Source organism: Perca flavescens, chromosome 2 (genome assembly GCF_004354835.1).
Source record: "Perca flavescens isolate YP-PL-M2 chromosome 2, PFLA_1.0, whole genome shotgun sequence".
Lineage (NCBI taxonomy): Eukaryota > Metazoa > Chordata > Actinopteri > Perciformes > Percidae > Perca > Perca flavescens.
Window position 1 is genome coordinate 18793045 of NC_041332.1, and position 20107 is coordinate 18813151.

Consider the following 20107-nt stretch of genomic DNA (forward strand, 5'->3'; position numbering starts at 1 on the left):
TAGCAGTAAGTCCTCCCTTTCAAAAAGTGAATTTCAACTGTCAATCAGTGGCGTTTCTTTCCTTGACCTGGGACAAGTCAGCCGTGCCCAACTAATTTGAATATCGAGATTGGATCATGCTTATTAGAGATGCACCGATTTCAACTTTCTAAGCCGGTTCCGATTTTTCATTGAGTTTGAACTGCCGATACCGATTGTAGCCGATTCAGATTTCATATTTTCTAACCACTTTCCAGCACACTCAAATATGTATTTTCTATCTTTTCTTTAATAGAACATTTTTTGAATAGATAATCAATCACTATAAAACAGAACTATATAAATGACTCCTGGTGTGGGACATTCACACACATCTAAAGTTTAATGTTAGAACCATTTCCTTCTCAAAATTTATTTAATATTAATTAATATTTCTCAAAACACACACGCAGGCCTGTTTGAACGTCAACAGTAAGGTTACCTGAAAACAAACGTCACTGGGGACGTCACTAGGATTGAAAGACGGGGGGCTTAGCCCCCAGGCTATGCAAAACTTTACCTTGTAAAATCTTACTTACAAATGTTATTCTAATGTTAGCTTTTAGATACTTCAAAGCTGCATGGGGGGAACGTACTTATATTTTTGTTGCAATGAAGTTGCGAGAGACTGAAAAAATGTTTGTGTATACTATACTTTAAAAATAAAAACCAGGGTGATTGGTTGAATTTGCATGAATTGTTGCAATCGCAACATTGCAAATTCCTGGAGGGACTGATATGTAAGTATGTTCATGTAGAGCCTAGCCTACAAAATCTACATACTGTATAACATAATGTATAAAGTTAAGTTGGTCAGAATATAGCATATATAATAAATATAAAATAATTTAGTTTAGGCTATGCCTTAGTGCCTAGACCTGCCAACAAATGCCTCTAACGCCTCACATTTTCTTAGCCCTGTAGACCAGTGGTTCTCAAACTTTTAGACATCAATGACCCCTAAACTGAAATGCCGATTACACCACAAACCCCCATTTGATTAGATTTTGTCCAGGGGTCCCCATTTGATAGGATTTTTGCTTTTAGATGTTTTATTACAGAAAGTCTATGAATGAATCTATGAAACATTGTGTTAATTATGGATGGAATTATAGTGAAAATAAGTTATTTCACTTTTTGCTGGGGACCCCCCTGAAGGACCCCTGGGGGTCCCTGGACCCCACTTTGAGAACCATTGCTGCAGACCACTAACATAACTTACCTCAATCAAGCCAATTCCCTCAGAATCAGCTGCCCTGCCAAACTCCTGTTTCTCTCCCTCTCTCTGTCTCCCTCTCTCTCTCCCTCTCTCTTTCTCTCTCTCTTTCTCCCTCTCTCAAAATATCATCCAGTATCCATCTGCTCAATAAATTGAAGGATATAACAGTACAATAGCATTAACAGTGACACTAACATTTAGTTTTCAGTGACAACATTCTGTGGGGACTGTTAATACTATAGAGATAGCATGCTATATTAATGGCAAAGAATAGAGAACTTCGGATAACTAACTAGGTTAATTAGGTATTTCTTGTATTTCACTCTAGTTAGACTATTGTTTACCATAGTCAGCTAAAACATCCCTTTATCTTTACCTCAAGTAAACGTAGCTAAAGTTAAGCAAGTAAAAGTCATTAACAACAACTTTCACTCTGTAGCCTATCTCTTACTCGGTGTGCAGTAGCAAGTTCAGACCAAAGAAAGACACCAACGAGACGAGACGGGACGGTGTAGCCTATCATCTTAATAGCCATCGACTCTTTGTATTTCTGTTTAATTTTCGATTTTTTTTGTAGCTGGATATATTATTTGTTGTTTCGAAATAGGAATTTGGATTACGTTAGCGATAGTGAGATGCTTGCTACAGTTGCATTTCGAGTGATAAATCGGCGAAAACAACGTTTTATTTCTCCGATTTCCTGCTTTGTTTTAATGCCGCCAGGCGCTCTCTCTCTTCAGTCCCTCTCTACCTCGCTCGTCCACATACCGTTACGTGCACGCGGGCTCGTTGAGCCTCCGTCTCTGCCTTTTCCACCAGCTGACAGTTCGTGAAATATAAATAAAACAGACTGACTGCAGTGCACAACGACACAAACAGATGAATGGTGAAGGAAGATTGATTCAAAGTAGTGAGTGATACAGAGTGCACTGTAAAAAAAAAAAAGAGAAAAAAAATATATATATTATTTTTCTTATTATTTGGGGGGGCTTAGGAACATTTTGGGGTAGCTTCAGCCCCCCTAAAACAGGCCTAACGACGTCCCTGCCTGTACCTCATGCAAATAACTTAAACCTTTTAACTGTGACCCATTCCAGCAAGAAGAGATGTATTGGTTTAAAACTACCATTATCTTTAGTTCTGGCGGAGAGTTAAAAACCATCACAATTGAGTTGAGATCAGACAGCACAACACCAGGTTAGTTAAAAATCAAACATTAAAGTTAAAAAATAAATAATCCACTGTCATGGTTAAATCATTAAAGGAAGACATCGCACATATAAGGGGGAAAATTTGTTAAAAATCCGTCAGTGTGGGACATTCATACTTGGTAACGTTGCATCTGCGGTCCTTATTTGGCAAAAGGAAGAACATTACTAGTTTGCTACACTATCAGTACACATACTGCACAGTGAGGCAGACATTTTAAAACATTCTTAGTTATCAAGTACTAAAACCCACGGGAGAAGGGGACTTAGTTCAAGGTTTTGTTAGCTTATTCACAGTAACCCCCAGAGTTAGACAAGTCCATACATACCCTTCTCATCTCTGTTTGTGCTGTAACGCTGTCTGACGGCTCCAGCATTAGCTTAGCCTAGCACAGTTCCTGCAGGTAACTGGTTCCAACTAGCCTACTGCTCCAAATAAGTGACAAAATGACGCCAACATGTTCCTATTTACATGTTGTGATTTGTATAGTCACAGGGTGTACAAATAATAAGGTCACATGAGACACAGCCATATTCTAACCCAGGGCTGGACTGGCCACCTGGCATACCGGGCATTTTCCCGGTGGGCCGACACACTTTTGGGCCGAATTGCCGATATAAATAGGCTTTTTTTTTTTTTTTTGGCCGTGCCGGCCCATAAAGAACTCACAGCGGCCCATTGGTTAATTTTCTTTATTGGCACTGGCCTGATTGGGCAGCGGCCCATTGGTTAATTTGCTTTATTGGCACTGGCCTGATTGGGCAGCGGCCCATTGGTTAATTTGCTTTATTGGCACTGGCCTGACCCAATCAAATCCAGGAACCCCCTTCCCCACTCCGGGCCGCAAATTTACAAATCCCACCATGGCCACGCCTCCCGGCCCTGAGACACAAGCTGTAATAGTTATGCTGGAAGTTTAGCATCCACCGTTAAAATGGACAAACGACCACCAAAATGCAAGGGAGGTGCAGAGAAATTACAGGAGAAAAAGATTAAGAATCTATACAGGCGGATTCCTCAAAATGTGCCAAAATTTCTGACATGTTTGGAGCTGTAGTAGCAGAGGTGTCAATTCCAGGTCCAGAAAGTAAAAGTCCTGCCATGTGTTTATTCCACCAATGAACTCAGCCAGCTGATTTCACTAATTATTAGTGAAACACATGGCAGGACTTTTACTTTCTGGACCTGGAATTGACACCTCTGTGTAGTAGCTACTTCAACATCAGCATTACCTGAAGCCGAGGAGGAGAGGTGGCTGTACAGAGAAGCAGAAACAGCTTCATGACAGGGAAGAAGCCGCGAGGAGGAGAGTGACCATGACAGGGCCACGGGAGCGAGTGAGGACAAGATGGACGAGAGAGTGGATGACGACGTGGTAAGGAGTAGGCAAATTAAGTGTGTGTGTGTGTGTGTGTGTGTGTGTGTGTGTGTGTGTGTGTGTGTGTGTGTGTGTGTGTGTGTGTGTGTGTGTGTGTGTGTGTGTGTGTGTGTGTGTGTGTGTGTGCTTTATTGTAGCTTTTGTGAAGGGTTATAGTTATGGTATTTAGTTATTGTATTTAGCAGACACTTGTGTCCAAAGCGACAAAATATGAATCTTACAATAGTTAAAATTAACAGTAAACTGTTTTTAAAGTTTCTAAGCCAATATTAAGCAAAATAGTAATAACAATAATGGCAATACAATATCAAATATCAATAATAATAAAAAATAATTAAAATAGAATAAATATACAAATCATAACTCTAAGAATGAATGAATTATTTAAGTGTAAGATCAACAGATAAGTCTTGAGACCCCTCTTGAAGGATCCAAAACGATCACATGAACGCTGAACACTAGGCAACTCATTATAGAATGCACGCATATTTTAAGAGGACTGTCTGCAGGGAATGTGTCTGACCAATCACGGTGGGTGTGGGCCGCCTGGGCCAGAAATGCCAGGGCCAATTTTTTGTCCCAGTTCAGCCCTGTTCTAACCGTACACTAAGTGGGAACTATATTCTCAGAAAGCGGAAGCACTACTTGGGCGGAGTGATTTTCTCGCAGCACCTGAGAAGCCCGGTCACGGACATAGACATAATGGAGCAGAGAATTCGCCTGGAGTTGCTCAGAGTTGGAGTAATAGTCAACAATTACTAGATACTAGAAGTAGTAGTTAGTTTTCAATCATGGGTGTTCGCTGTATTGTAAAGAGCTGCGACAATAAACAGGGGAGACCAGGTAATACCATGATGTTTCATAGATTTCCAACCAAAAACGCTGACCGGCTGAATCAATGGCTACTTGCTCTGGATATGGATCCAAATACACCTGTAGCCACCTTCAAGACCCATCGTGTTTGCTCAGAACATTTCACTGAGGATGATTATTATGAAAAAATGGAATTATCCACAAGGACCATGAAACTTGTGCTGAAGGATACGGCCATTCCATCGATAATACAGACCGGACAAAGTGGATCCCCTGCGGCTACGGTAAGTGTTCAGTTATGTTTTTAGAGGACTACTGTAACAGTGGTAATTTTAGTAACACGACTATTACATGAACAGGGTGGTCACTACTATTGCAGTTGTTCTCGGGCTCCATGTACAGTCATGTGAAAAAATTAGTTCACCCATGCTAAAGTTGACTAAAAAGAAAAAATAGGAAAAAGCCAACCTTTAAGGACACCAAGTTTCTTTGTGAATGAATAATGTATCGTAAATAAATAAATGTTCTTCCTTAAAATACAGGGGGCATAAGTAAGTACACCCCTATGTTAAATTCCCATAGAGGCAGGCAGGTGTTTATTTTTAAAGGCCAGTTATTTCATGGATCTAGGATACTATGCATCCTGATAAAGTTCCCTTGGCCTTTGGAATTAAAATAGAAAATAAATTTTAATTCCAAAGGCCAAGGGAACTTTATCAGGATGCATAGTATCCTAGATCCATGAAATAACTGGCCTTTAAAAATAAACACCTGCCTGCCTCTATGGGAATTTAACATAGGGGTGTACTTACTTATGCCCCCTGTATTTTAAGGGGGGCCATATGACAAGACAGGGAGTAAGGAGAAGGTTATGGATTTTAAAGTTATCCCTTAAATCATATATAACAAAAAACCGGATCATTCCACGAAACGCTCCAGTTTTCAGTTAAAACGGACCAAACTGCTCAGGTGTGAAAGCATCCTAAATGTCTTAACATGAATCAAACATTATTAGCAAATATGAATCAGCCTATTTGTGAAAAAAACAAACATTGATGATAGGCTCACTGGCCTATAGGTAAGGTAGTCACTATGGTAGCCATCCACAGACACAGTTTATCCCAAAGGATTCACTCTGCCACGTTTAACATTAAAACATGATTTGTAAAATCATGCCAACATTTATTATTTTAATAGCTTAGTATTCTATGCACTAGGCCACTCTACATGTTATAGTAGGCCCAGTTTATTATGCAACTTCTATTTATACGATATATGTATATTGCTATGTCTTTCTTACAGTTAAGGGGTCCTTGGCTTAAAAAAATGTTAAAGACCCCTGGTTTAAGGAACTGCTAACTGCATTAGCTAGTTAGCTCTGGAAGCTGTTTGAAACTTTGCAGGTCCCAAACATCCCAAGTTATTTTGGTTCTAACATGCCCACTTGTAACATACTAGTACCGTGCCTGTTGAAAATGTGTCCGTTTGGAACGGGCCAATTGCTGCTTGAAGCTTTCTCCAAAACCAAATTGTACAATAAAATTACTTACTGAAGGACCCCAAACCACTTAATAAGCAATTCCACTGTATAGCCTACTACTGACTTACAGAATACTTCTACATCAGAGGAAGGCATTGTGCTACTATATTTACCTGAAAGAGAACGTAGCAGATTCAGAATGTAATCACAAAATATCATGATTAAAATGTGGAGTAATCGGACAGTAGCCTCATGGACTTGTACCACCCGGCCTGTTAGGAGAGCTAAACAGCATATATCTGCGTTACTCAACCACCAGAAACGTGTGTGTGTGTGTGTGTGTGTGTGTGTGTGTGTGTGTGTGTGTGTGTGTGTGTGTGTGTGTGTGTGTGTGTGTGTGTGTGTGTGTGTGTGTGTGTGTGTGTGTGTGTGTGTGTGTGTGTGTGTGTGTGTGTGTGTGTGTGTGTGTGTGTGTGTGTGTGTGTGTGTGTGTGTGTGTGTGTGTGTGTGTGTGTGTGTGTTCGCTTGTCTATTCAAAGACAGTCCAAAGTAGTGCTACTTTGCACATGTGTGTGGGTATGAGGTGTATTTCACATTTCAGCTGCCAAAGCTCCGCTTCTTTCTTCAACCCTCTCTGTCTCTGGTGCTGTGCTCACTCAGTTTGCATTGTAAGAGGGAGAGTGGCCAGTGGCTAGAGCGGCAAAAGCCAATGTGTGCTTCTTTTACCAATATACATTTAACGATATCTTTTGCATTTCTAATCCAAACAATGTCAAACTTGGCACTGCACTTATTCCTTCCTGAAGCAAGACACCGGTCAAGTATTTATAGATAGATATGCTTTTCTCCCTCGTATATATGGACATAGAAAAGAAAGACACTGAAGAAATTGGACTCTAAAATCTAGAAACTATAAAAATAATTAAGTGATAAATTCCATGCACACTGTAAACATGAATGTAACTGAGTATATTCATCAGTTATTTCCGTCAAGCTAAATATAAAGTCAAAAACCATTGTGGTGTCCTCTCCCAAAAACCACTGGGGTGTCCTCTCCCTGTTGTTTCAAATACAATGCACGTGGAAGAGGAACAAACAAGATCCTTTATTGTTAAAGAATACAAAAAAATGAATCAACTAAAATAATTTAAGGTGCAGTGGTCCACTATAGAAACACAGCATTTTATGTACTGCCCTTAGTAACAGACTTCATTTAAACACATTTGAAATGTTATCAGACTTTTCTAATTATCTCAACAACTGTGCTGTAATATATTCATCAAACTTCTAACAACAATATGTGAACAGCAGTTTTCATAAAGCAATATAACTGTAATAATGACACAATGTCACATGAATAATTCTAAAAAATAATGGTCACAACTTTAAATAATAACAGTGCTTAACTGAACAGCAATGTGTACCTGTAGTGTCTTAATGCAGGCTGATAATAATAAGGTAAAACCACTGCTGAGTGAACAGAAAAGGCTCCAGGATTAATAAATCCTGGCTGTTAACTTGGTCTGGAGCAGGCTAGCTGCACAGAATAAATCTCCATGGTTATTTAGGTGCCTCTGCTTTTGTGAAACTGAGTCAAGGCTAAATTGAGCCAGGATAACTGGGAAATCCCGGCTTAATCCGCTATCTGGGTTTTGTGTCTATATTTTGAAAATCCTCCCTCATTATTTTCCTGATAGAGGGATGTCTGTCGGTTGTGGCAACCTTTACGTCAATCCCTTCATCTAGAAGCTTTTCCAGTCCTTTCTTGAAACCCATTGGTGCCATCGCAACAGAACCTTTTGGCCTGGGTCACCTACAGGGAACAAGTAAGGGTTACTGCCTACTTGTGATTACATTTCTGATAAGACTTTTTAGAACAATGACTGAACTTTTGGAACGATTATTATTATTATTATTATTATTAATAATATAATTATTGATTATTTTTACCTGAATCAACTCAAATGTTAGAATTTGATTGGTGGAGTCATCCATGTAGGAATACGTTGTGTATTTGCAGGAATGGCCTGGGCTATCACTTCTCCCAGATTGGGCATGATTCCCAATCTCCAGTGTGTCCACTGTTACATTGCCATGTGACTCTGATCCTGCTGCCAGATGTTTTCACAGTTTGGTTCACATCACACATTGCAGCTCCACAAAAAGTGCATTTTTGGAATAGTTCCATGAGTTTGGACTCATTAACCAGCCACTTACTCTCTTTCCATCCTCTAAATTGTCCAGGAATGCTTGCTGAGCTTCCTGTGGTAGAGGTGGACGGGCTTGTGTCAGGGAGAAAACTGGAGTCAGCAGTTTCTGAGGCAGGTTCTGAGGCCATACTGATGTCCAAGGCTGATGTTGAACTGATATCCATTTCGGAATAATCAATTTGGTGTGTTTCCTGTTGATGACATACCAACATGGAAAAGTTTAGTTTCTCTACTCACCTTTCACATGTTTTTGCGGAACGTGTTTTTCATCAGTTAAAAATTGATATTCAATATTCAGTTATCTTACTGTTCTATTTTGCATTTCATGATAATCAAGATAAGTGTCAACTGAATGATCAAAATGTATGATAATTCTTTTGATAATGTTTGGTACCTATAGTGGATATATAACCTGGCTTGGTACTTACATCAAAGATTAGACATTTTTTTTGGCCTACAGGTAGCCATCATCATGGACGATGAAGCGTGTCCTACAAAGTAAATATAGATTGTATTTAGTTGCAAGACTTGTTGCACTTATCTCACAGAACGCATAAAACCATTGAATGATATGAATTATCTTACCAATTGACGTGTCTAGTTGGGTGCCAAGGCAAACAATGGCTTTGTCCCTTTAGCTGTCTGAGCAGGACTCGTGAACTGCAAAGGTAGTGGGGCTTTGAACTCTGCAGTATGTGCAGCACAGGTTTTTCGAGGGTTTGAGTGTGGTACACCTGTAAACAGGATGGAAGCATCCTCAACTTCCAGCAGATCCTGCTGCAGGTCACTCAGCTCATCCTGATGAATACATATCACAGAACATGAATACAGGATTATTATTACAGGAGTCGATATATTTGAAATGCAATTTATTACAGCTGAACCAAATGTATTCAACAGCATATAATACAGTAATGTTAGATAATTGCAGTGGTGTATTCTACATGATACACTAGTATATGCAGTATACCCACTAAGAATCCTCCTAGGGGAGGAAGCCCAGACCCCCCACTATGATATGGCCCCCCTCCCCCAAAAGCAGATTCTGGCCAATATATAAATATACAGGACAGTATAGCCACTACAATACATTAGACTACACCACTGGATAATTGCATTACAATAGGCTACATTAGAATAAGGGGAGAGTAATAGCACAAGGCAAATTGCAGGTGTCTCAAGTTTTGAATAGAGTTCAGAGTGAGATTTTGGCGGCAGGGGTTTGGGTGGGGATGGAGTCTGATCTGATAAATGACATAAATTCGTACAAATAAAAAAATGTTTATTTAATTCAGTATTTCTGTGTGTGTGTGTGTGTGTGTGTGTGTGTGTGTGTGTGTGTGTGTGTGTGTGTGTGTGTAATAATTAATACTATGCATTGTCTGGATAAAATATAATGAAATGGCAAAGGTTTTCACAATGGGGGCTGGGAGGTTGTGCAGTAAAAATAAAAGGAAAGAAAAAACTAAAACTATTCCAAATTATTATGGGTACTGTTATAAAAGTATTATGGGTAGGCCTATTATAAAATGGGTATCTTTTATAAAAATATAAAACTGCCAGAGTAGCCCTGCAGCCGATTCAACATGTAGCTATAATAATAATAATAATAATAATAACAACAACAGGCACAAAAGCTACCCAGTGTTTCCTCTATGTTGATTTCTGCCGCCACAGTATCAGAAATAGGCCAGACGCACAACAGGGTTTCCGCTATGTACATGTAGTATATAAAGTCATAATTACACGTCTCTACAAATCCGGGTGCTCTACTCATGGATGTATTAAGAGGCTCTACTGAACTCAAGCGAACTGTCATCCGCTCTCTCTCCCCCCTCAACTGGAACAGTGACAGGACATCATCACTTGCGAAGTCATGGCAACCAGATAAACAACAGGGCGAGTACACTTGTCACTCAATCTTAGGCAAAGTCACAAACAGCGACGAAAGCCGCAACCTGAAATCCGCACTCACTCAGCTGGTGCGTGGCAGGCACTATCGGCGCCAGGATTTTGATTGTAGGTGGGCCTCCAGAAAACTGGATGGGCCAATTAAAATAAGCCAAAAAAAATTATTCAGGTTCCCCCTTCATTCAGACAGCCAGACACTAATAACTTTAAGACACTACTTGCCTTGCTGGTGTGACGGTGTGGCTACGGGAAGACTTGATGGGGAGAGGGCGGCCGAGCAGGATGGTAACTCGTCACTTGTAACCGCGTTACTTAAAATGTCCTCCTCTTTCTCCTCGGAGCGTTTCTTGCTGAATTTAAATGAAAACAAGCTGCTTTGCGTTTCATATTAGCTAGCTGATGATAGCTACGGTCTGTGTCTGTCTCATTGAGCTTGCTTGAAAAGCTTGCGCGCAAACGTCATTCATTTCATTGGATCACTTGCTGGTGAAGATGCAGCCTGTGTGGGCAGGCTTAATAGTCCACACGTGGGCTAGAAGCCGCTGATTGGCTGAGAAGCTTTCACTCAAAGCTTTCCTCGGGCTGCTTATTGGATGAACTGCTAGAATGAAAATCACTCACTACTCACTATAGGCCTGGGTCAAAATGGGCGAGCCGGGACCTAAAATGCCCAATGGTAGCGCCGCGGGTGGTGGCAGGGCGTTCTGAACTCTGTGGGGAACTCACTTAATTCCTCTCTACCTGTTCCACTGTTTAAAAAATAGCAGCGCAACTTGGTGGGCGTTATCCTGGTAATTTCTCTGCGTGAGAAATACAAGGTGTGGCATGTGAGCATGTGAACGGGTTGAAATGCGTGTCTCAAGTCTCACGCCCAATGCGTGAGACTTGAGAGCCCTGCAAATTGTTTTCGCACAATGAACCCTCAGACAGCAGCCTACTATTTCACAAACAAGGTCACGGTTTCTCAAAAATGAAAACTTCCCATCCCCCCTACAATTCATTAGCAAGGTAAAGGCTACAGTCTTGAGAGCTCACTCTAGCACCGCTCATTTTATTCTGGGGTGAAAAAGCGCATTTGTGACAACACAAGTGTTACTAACGTTACCACTGTTACAGTAGCTAGTCCTCTAAAAACATAACGGAACACTTACCGTAGCTGCAGTAGGCTAGTTGGAACCAGTTACTTGCAGGAACTGTGCTAGGCTAAGCTAATGCTGGAGCCGTCAGACAGCGTTACAGCCCACACAGAGATGAGAAGGGTATGTATGGACTTGTCTATCTCTGGGGGTTACTGTGAATAAGCTAAAGTCCCAATAAGTCGGCGTGTTCCTTTTAAGTTCAGGTATAGCAGCTGAGGTGAGAGGAAGTTAGCTACATTAGCTAAAAGCTACATTTTGTCGGAGTACGTTCAGTTCATTAATCAATCAATCAATCATCAGGCCTTGTATAAGTTCTAACAATGTCAATTTTCTCTTCTGTACAAATCTGAGGGAAGATGCCGAGGAGACCGTACTGTTCGGCCGTCAGAATGTCGTACCCTTAGTTGTTTTAGGAAGAAACAAAGCGTCTTGCTGCGTGTTCCTCTAATGTAAATAGAGCCTTGATTGAGCGGAGCTTAGAACAGCCCTGTGTCTCTCGCTTCCTTGCTCGGTTCAGAGAGCTAGTGTTGTACTGGACATGATTGACCTTTTTCACAGCAAACATTTTGACTTGTCATAGTACAAAAAGCACAGCTGAAATTGATTTTTTTTTTTTACAAAGTGGGCTAAATGTTCAGTTTAGAGAGAGAGAGAGAGAGAGAGAGAGAGAGAGAGAGAGAGAGAGAGAGAGAGAGAGAGAGAGAGAGAGAGAGAGAGAGAGAGAGAGAGAGAGAGAGAGAGAGAGAGAGAGAGAGAGAGAGAGAGAGAGAGAGAGAGAGAGAGAGAGAGAGAACGCCCGGATAGCTCAGTCGGTAAATATAGAGGTTTCATCTTCCCTTTCATGTCTTCAGCTTTCCTATCAAAATGAAATGTCTGTATCGTCACTGCGCTGCATTATTATGAACTATGATCCAGCAGGCTCCGTCTCAAACGCTATTACTCAACGAACTGAAGTTAGTTGCATTTAATAACTTCTAATGTGTTTTTCGCCGTGGCGGCCGCAGTAACGGAGAGTTACCAGCGGAAACACTGGTACCAATAAAGGTTTCCCTCTCATACTTAACAATATACAGCTGTGTTAATAACAATTAAAACTGTAGACAAATGTCGGGAGTTTGGACCAGCGGCGCTGTGTCTCTCCATGTTGCAGGTGAGCCGGCCGGTGTGTGAGTGAATGAGGGCGGGGATGCGCGGAGGAGAGATCCAAACACAGGCACGGCTTTCCAGAAGGAATGGGTCATGTAACGCAACATTAAACCATATCGGTATAAACGACGTCGCTTCGTTAGTGGAGAGGCAGCGGATGCGAGGACGTTAGGTGCCCCGGTGCGACCTAGGAAAAATCTTAGTCGCACCCTTACAAATTTTGGTCGCATTTGCGACCAAATTGGTCGCACTCTCGAGCCCTGCTATTAATTAATTACTCTGGGCTGAGATTTCCTAGTAACATTACCAAAAAGGGTCAGGATGCTGCAAATGTTGGTATAATATGAAAATGGCTGGTGGATTTAAGACAAAAAATAATAATTTATTGAAAGAATCAAATATGAACATATCTGTCACTGTCAGTGGCTTGTTGATCTTTACATTGTTAGTTAATTTCATATCCTGGCCACACACACATTCATACAGTTTAATAAAGTACTTATTGGACTTTAATTTATCATTGCACTTACAATAACGAGCGTAGCTGTCCTCAATTTGTGTGTGTGTGTGTGTGTGTGTGTGTGTGTGTGTGTGTGTGTGTGTCAATCGTGGGGGAAATGGAGCAGCAGCCCCGCCTGCTGCAGAGAGCAGAGCCGGATTAACCATTAGGGCAACTGGTCACTTGCCCAGGGACACAGGACATCTAAGGGGCCCTGGGCTCTGTCAAATATTATGTTAGAACACATTATAAACGCAGTCCTCACTTTTCTAATTATATGCAGATTTTTGCTACCCTTTCCATCAAAATATTATGTTAAATCACGTCAAAAACAGTGTCTGTAGCTTCCTGCATAGCGAGCGAGGAGAGAACGAGCTGTCACAGACAGTGATAAAGTTAGTTTTATATTGGAAGGTCAAGCTGAATATCCAACGTTCAATATAAAACTAACTTTACCACGGTCTGTCACAGCGAGTCTGCTGCGGTGTGGTGGCACTGCAGCCTGGCAAAGACTGGAGCGATTGAGCTGCACCCTGAGCCTCTGAAAGTGAAGTCAGTTTCCCCAGGTGAAGTTTAAACACACATTTAATTTAAAATTTAAGTTGTAATGAATGTAATGTATGGTAAAGGCGAATCAGCATCATAGCTAGATGCTCTTAGCCCTTTGATTAGTTTTGATATTAGTAAAAACAAGAACCGCATAATACAAAATATTACAAACTGGCATGTTTGAATTCATAACGTTTACAGAGGGTCGCTGTTTCGGTGGCGTTACGTTACAACACACTAAACAGTGCTTGCTCCGACTGATCATTTGTATTCAAATTCTGAGTAGTGCACAGGGGGAAGAGGAGGAGGGAAATGAAGAAGGAGAAGGCAGTAAACTGGAGAGACCAGGCAGGTCGGAGCAGAAGTTGCAGAAATAGGTGAAAAAGAAGAAGGAAAGGAAGAATTGACTGTGAGGGATGAAGAGGAGGCTGCTGATTCAGAGAGAGGGACAGAGGCAGAGAGAGATCCGGAAGAGGCAGATGAAGATGACAGGGAGGAAGAGGAGGCTGCACATTCATAGAGAGGGACCGAGGCAGAGAGTGATCAGGAGGATGAAGATGACAGGGAGGAAGAGGAGGCTGTAGATTCAGAGAGAGGGACAGAGGCAGAGAGTGATCAGGAGGATGAAGATGACAGGGAGGAAGAGGAGGCTGCACATTCAGAGAGAGGGACAGAGGCAGAGAGTGATCAGGAGGATGAGGATGACAGGGAGGAAGAGGAGGCTGCACATTCAGAGAGCGGGACAGAGGCAGAGAGTGATCAGGAGGATGAGGATGACCGGGAGGAAGAGGCCAGTTGTAAGGCCCTTGAGTCTTGTTGCCCAGGGCACATGGAATTGTTAATCCGGCCCTGGAGCCAAGAGTATTCAAACAGCAGCCGCTTTTAGTCTAGCTTTAGTCGACAAAAGCTGATGACATTTTAGTCAAGTTTTAGTCAATGAAAATTGTATTTTAGTCTCCTTTTAGTAATGCAATTCTATTTAATCCAGTCAATATAGTTCTAAGTACCTAGTAGTATAGACAAAACCAAAATGTTGGCCAACAAGGGATGCTTACTACACATGGAGTCAGTCAGGTAGGAATTAAGCACACACACACACACACACACACACACACACACACACACGCTAGTCACAGAGCTAACGTTAAAATGAGACACATTAACCACAGCCTCATGATTTGGCCTTAGCTTTCTAAAATAGAAAGTAACGTTAATGTCTTTACTCAATTTCATCATGGAATGGCTTGAGATGTCTTAAGGTTCGTGGTGTTTTTTCCTGTGATTTTGTGGCACAACACATTCAGTTTCCTTTTCCACTTCTATGTAATGAAAGTCGTTTATTCTTTTTCTCCCAAAGATGAACCCCGGCTGGCCTGCTACCATCGGTCCCTTTCTCTGTGTCAGACGTCATTTTGTCTGTTGTCGTTTACGCTCATCTCGCTCTCCAAACTCACCGCTGCATCTTCTAAATTAAATAATGCCGAGACGGGGCTTGAGGAAGTAACGTCGTCTGCGCAGTGTGACCCGAGTGCGACCTGATGCAGCCCCTGAAGTGAGACACAGGGAACAGAAATACTGCAAAATAATAACGCAACTAAACAAGACGAAATAACGTTACATTTCGTCTTGTTTTGGTCAACGAAAATGAAGAGACATTTTAGCATAGTTTAAATTTTGTAAACCACATTTAGTGTCGTTTTTATTCATCAACAATATTGCATTATACATTTAATTATAGTCCTCGTCACATGACCAGCATTTACGTTGTGTCTCGTCTCCGTTACGTGATAAAGGTTCGTTGACGACGATATTTAGTCATTTTCGTTGACGAAAGCAAGGGGGATATTTTAGTTCCCTGCCATGCTACTTTCTGTTTGTAGTAGTTAAAGACTACAATGTTGACTGTAATCAGGTGTGCTGTATTTTACAGCTGCATGGCACCTGGGCAGGAATGGACCAGTCACCGGGCCAGGTCAGGAGCACAGGTGAGTCTTCTTGCAGTGTACTACTCAAACTATTTTTGTCCAATAAGTTTCTTATGTTCCTCAGCCTGGTGAAGACAGTTTGTCCAGCTGCTGATGTCCTAAAATTTGTCCAGTAGAGTCCATTCTATTATAAATTCAGATTTTTTTTTGTTGGTTTTAAAATGTCCCATAACATGCTGGTTTTTGGATGTTTTTATATAGACCTTAGTGGTCCCCTAATACTGTATCTGAAGTCTCTTTTATATAGACCTTAGTGGTCCCCTAATACTGTATCTGAAGTCTCTTTCCTGAAATTCAGCCTTGGTGCAGAATTACAGCCACTAGAGCCAGTCCCACAATGAGCTTTCCTTAGTATATGCCATTTCTGTGTCTGTTGCTATTGAGGAGGAGAGAGGGGGGGGCAAGGTGGAGGGTGGGGGTGTGGCCTTGACCAACTACCACTCGTTTGAAAGCCATGATGTCTCTCTCTCATGGGCGGGCCAAATTCTCTGGGTGGGGAAAGCAGAGAAAGGGGAGGTAACCTTTCTCCTTATGACCTCATAAGAAGAAGATTCCAGATCTGCTCATCTGAGCTTTCATTTTCTCAAAGCCAGAGCAGGATACCCAGGGCTCGGTTTACACCTATCGCCATTTCTAGCCACTGGGGGACCATAGGCAGGCTGGGGGAACTCATATTAATGTTAAAAAAAAAAAGTGACATTTTCATGCCATGGGACCTTTTTAAAATGGTTTGAAAAGGACTAACTACTTTCAACTTAAAATATTTTTTTTTTAATTCACAGGCATTCAAGCAAATGTCCCAGAGACAAGCACTGCAACCATGGAGAAGTGAGTCAACAATTAACTTTTATCATGTTTCCCTAATGTGTTAACTAAACCATGTAGCTTAACATAAAGGCACATAGTCTGTGATAGAGTATAATACGCCAGAGCTTACTTACACCCCATTCAGTTGCAGTGATGCAGGTTAAACACCACTGTTGCACCTGCAACAATGTATCCATAGTGGCAACTTGTGTATGTTTCCAGCTCTAGCCGTGCTCTATACAACAACTGAGTCATTATCATTTCTCAACTCTCTTTTCTGCCCCAAAACAGACCAACTCTGCAGCACATTGTGGATGAGGAGGCTATTCTGCAGCTGATGAAGAACTGCCCGATGTGCAACAGAAACTGCCGCTGTACAAAACGCACTCGCAGTCCTTACTTCATAGTCTACCAGAGCTGTTACTACTGCAATTATCAACGCAAGTGGGCCAACCAGCCTGAAGCTAGAAATATGGACATTCGTAACAAGAAACTAAAGCCAACAAACAAGGTGTCTGTAAATGCCAAGGCTCAGTCATCACAGCTTAATAATAAATGCATTTCTGAATCCTGAGTCTCAAGAAGTCACACGATCCGTTAAGACAATCTGAAGAGCCCAGTGTAAACTCTGTCTTTTGAGATTGGGCATGAGCCCAGTTTAATATGTGCCTTAAGGTGGATCATTATGCATTTGGAAATGCTTGCTGATGACAAACAATTCTGTCAAGTTTTCTGTTGAATTGAAACTTCAGTCCAAAGTAATAACATTGAACTTGCTAACAAGGAACACAATTACAGTAAAGCAGTAAAAGAGGTGATGAGCATAGTTTTGTTTGCTAGTATGTAGTGAGAAATACTACACTGAAATATGGTAAGGTGCCATTGTGTTGTGGAACGTTCAAGCCTAAATTCTCATGTGAGTCAAGATAATTAGAAAATGCATTACCGTTTAGGATTTTCTGTCCATAACATCCATAATCAAATTGAAACACTTTGTTTCATCATTTGAGGCTCAGCTGCAGCTAATCTCAAACCAGCATTCAATTAGGACAGGTAAACTACAGCCCTTTTTTTTCTCTCAATTTAAGACTTAAATTGATCTTTATGCCTTTTTGAATTAGAAATTTCAGCCTTCACGTTATCTTGTTGACTTTATATGCTTTTCATACTTTGGTCAAAGGGTATCAGCCTAAACCTTAATAAAATACTAAAACAGTAACCTGTACCTCATGCAAATAACTTAAACCTTTTAACTGTGACCCATTCCAGCAAGAAAAGATGAGTGAGCCCACACTTTTATTGGATGATGAGGACGGGGCATTTGTGTGCTCATTACATACAAAATCAGTAGACGCATTGCAACCCTTTGTATTGGTTTAAAACTACCATTATCTTTAGTTCTGGCTGAGAGTTAAAAACCATCACAATTGAGTTGAGGAAAAGGAGAAGTCATGAAAGACCGATTATCATCGCCCCTGGAGATCAGACAGCACAACACCAGGTTAGTTAAAAATCAAACATTAAAGTTAAATAAATAATCCACTGTCATGGTTAAATCGTTAAAAGGAAGACATCGCACATACAAGGGGGAAAATTTGTTTAAAATCCGTCAGTGTGGGACATTCATACTTGGTAATGTTGCATCTGCGGTCCTATTTGGCAAAAGGAAGAACATTTTTACTAGTTTGCTACAATATCAGTACACATACTGCACAGTGAGGGAGCCATTTTAAAACATTCTTAGTTATCAAGTACTAAAACCCACGGGAGAAGGGGACTTAGTCCAAGGTGTCGTTAAATTCAGGTTACACACCAGGTTAGTTAAAAATCAAACATTAACGTTAAAAAATAAATAATCCACTGTCATGGGCCATGGGAGCAAGTGAGGAAAAGATGGAACAGAGAGTAGATGACGACGTGGTAAGGAGTAGGCAAATTCACACGGACTCTCAAGGTGTGCGTCACGTCATAACGATAACAAGCAGTTTGACTGTAACATTAAAGTTAGTGGCTGTCAAGTAACCTAACTGCTTAAAGTGATGGTTCGGAGTAATTTCACTCTAGGCTGCTTTGCACCTTGACCTCGAGCCAAACAACCCCCAATAAGCTCCCCCCTTGTTATAACGTTGGTTAGTTAGCGTTATCAGCTGATTAGCTTAGTCCAGGCGCTAATGGACCCACGTTGATATCTCGTAAATAACCCCACTAATAATGCCCGGATTGATACCAAACGTCTACACTAATACAAATATTTTATGTATTTATAAAACGAGGCATTAGAAAGTTTGTAACTACACCAGAAGTATATTTAAATAACACTTGCCTGATAGATACCCCTCACGGCTGCTATCGCGCGACATCACGCGAGATCACGCACAGAGCACATATTGCCGGAAGAGACTAATGGTAAAGAAGAATCAAGAAGCGAGTGAACACGAACAGCAGAAGCAGCTACTGCAGCAGCGTGAGTCGATAGGACAAGATGCCACGCAGTTGTATATATCCTGGCTGCGGTTTAAAAGCTAAAAGGTTCAATCCAGAGACGTTCCATGATTTGCCGTTTCGATACAAAGACCCGGTGCTTCTACAACAGTGGCTTGTCATTCTCAAAATAAACATCACAACGCCACTCGAGACGCTAAAAAAGAAGCGCTACCGTGTCTGTAGCAGACATTTCTATGATGACGACTTTTATTATCCGAATAAAGTCAAGGAGCCCAAAAAGTCGACTAGAGTACTTCTGAAAAGGAACGCTATTCCACGAGTGGGACCACCGGCAGCGGACATAGAGGAGGTAAATTGACTAGTATATTGCTGATAACGTGTTTGTGTAGAGGTAGGTTGGGGGAGGAGGCATAATGAAATACCGGGTGTTTTTATACCGTGGTGAAGTTAGTATGATGTTGGATATTCGGATATTCATTTCAGGTTCATCAGCAGTTCCTGCTGTGCTTTCACTCAGTCTTGGCAGAAAACCACAGGACACCCATTTGCTCCTAACTGCTTGGTTTTCACCTAGGGACCGTCAATAAATTACGTTTTGAACTTCATTTATTTTCCGATAGTTTGTATATCAGATGTTCTAAACACCCCAGACCAATGCAGACCTGTTCTGCTATGTGGTAATAATAAGACCCAACTCACTATAAATTAATATTTTGCACCTACCATTTCCAGGGTTCCTACACATTTCTCATTTCAAAATTCCATCTTTTTTTTTATACTCTATTATTTTTAACCTATTGGACATCAGCGCACATTTTTTGTAGATGTAAACATCCTACTTTTAAGGACACATAAGGTAGGCCTAATCTAAAGCATTCCAGTTAGAAATTTATCAAGCTGGTCATCATTAAAGGAGAATTCCGGCCTATTTTTACGTTAATCTTGATAGCTATAACTATGCGAGTACTTTCGATAGAGAAAAACCCGACCTGGATTGGTCCTAGCAAACTGGAGTGGCTGCAGCTACGTGTACAAGCGTCCACTGAGCTAAAACAACAGTTGTTGGGGCAAGTTTTAGAGTGCCTTTGTGCCTCTTAACAGACACAAAATGCAATTAATATATCTTTGCCACATGAACAGGGCCCTAACGTGACAACAAGATGTGTTTTCAACTCCGACATTGTTTAAATTCACCTACCCTGTCTTGATCCTGCCGGTGGGTAACTTGGCCTGTTAGCTGTTAGCTGCTATCTGCCGTCCATGATAACTCCCGCAGCCAACAAAAATCCCCCGAGCGCC

General features: G+C 41.2%; 1 protein-coding gene and 1 long non-coding RNA gene across 8 annotated transcripts; one reads left to right on the forward strand and one right to left on the reverse strand.

Annotated features, from left to right (window-relative positions):
• Nucleotides 1-3713: 3713 nt before the first annotated feature.
• LOC114571293 (THAP domain-containing protein 4) lies at nt 3714-17582 on the forward strand. 6 transcript variants are annotated; one of them, XM_028602197.1, is made up of 4 exons: nt 3714-3821; nt 15502-15556; nt 16339-16384; nt 16655-17582. In XM_028602197.1, the coding sequence occupies exons 1-4, from the start codon at nt 3795-3797 to the stop codon at nt 16935-16937; spliced, it is 411 nt and encodes a 136-aa protein (XP_028457998.1). In that variant the 5' UTR covers nt 3714-3794; the 3' UTR covers nt 16938-17582. The 6 variants fall into 6 exon arrangements, with proteins under 6 accessions (XP_028457998.1, XP_028457992.1, XP_028457983.1 ...); XM_028602191.1 differs by lacking the exon at nt 3714-3821 and adding an exon at nt 4416-4921; XM_028602182.1 differs by lacking the exon at nt 3714-3821 and adding an exon at nt 4417-4921 and having other exon boundaries at nt 15484-15556.
• Nucleotides 7698-9160, reverse strand: LOC114571331 (uncharacterized). 2 transcript variants are annotated; one of them, XR_003694634.1, is made up of 5 exons: nt 8913-9160; nt 8756-8818; nt 8335-8518; nt 8068-8228; nt 7698-7930 (listed from the first exon to the last, which is right to left on the reverse strand). It is a non-coding gene; the product is annotated as an uncharacterized LOC114571331 (long non-coding RNA). The 2 variants fall into 2 exon arrangements; XR_003694633.1 differs by having other exon boundaries at nt 8068-8518.
• Nucleotides 17583-20107: the final 2525 nt, after the last annotated feature.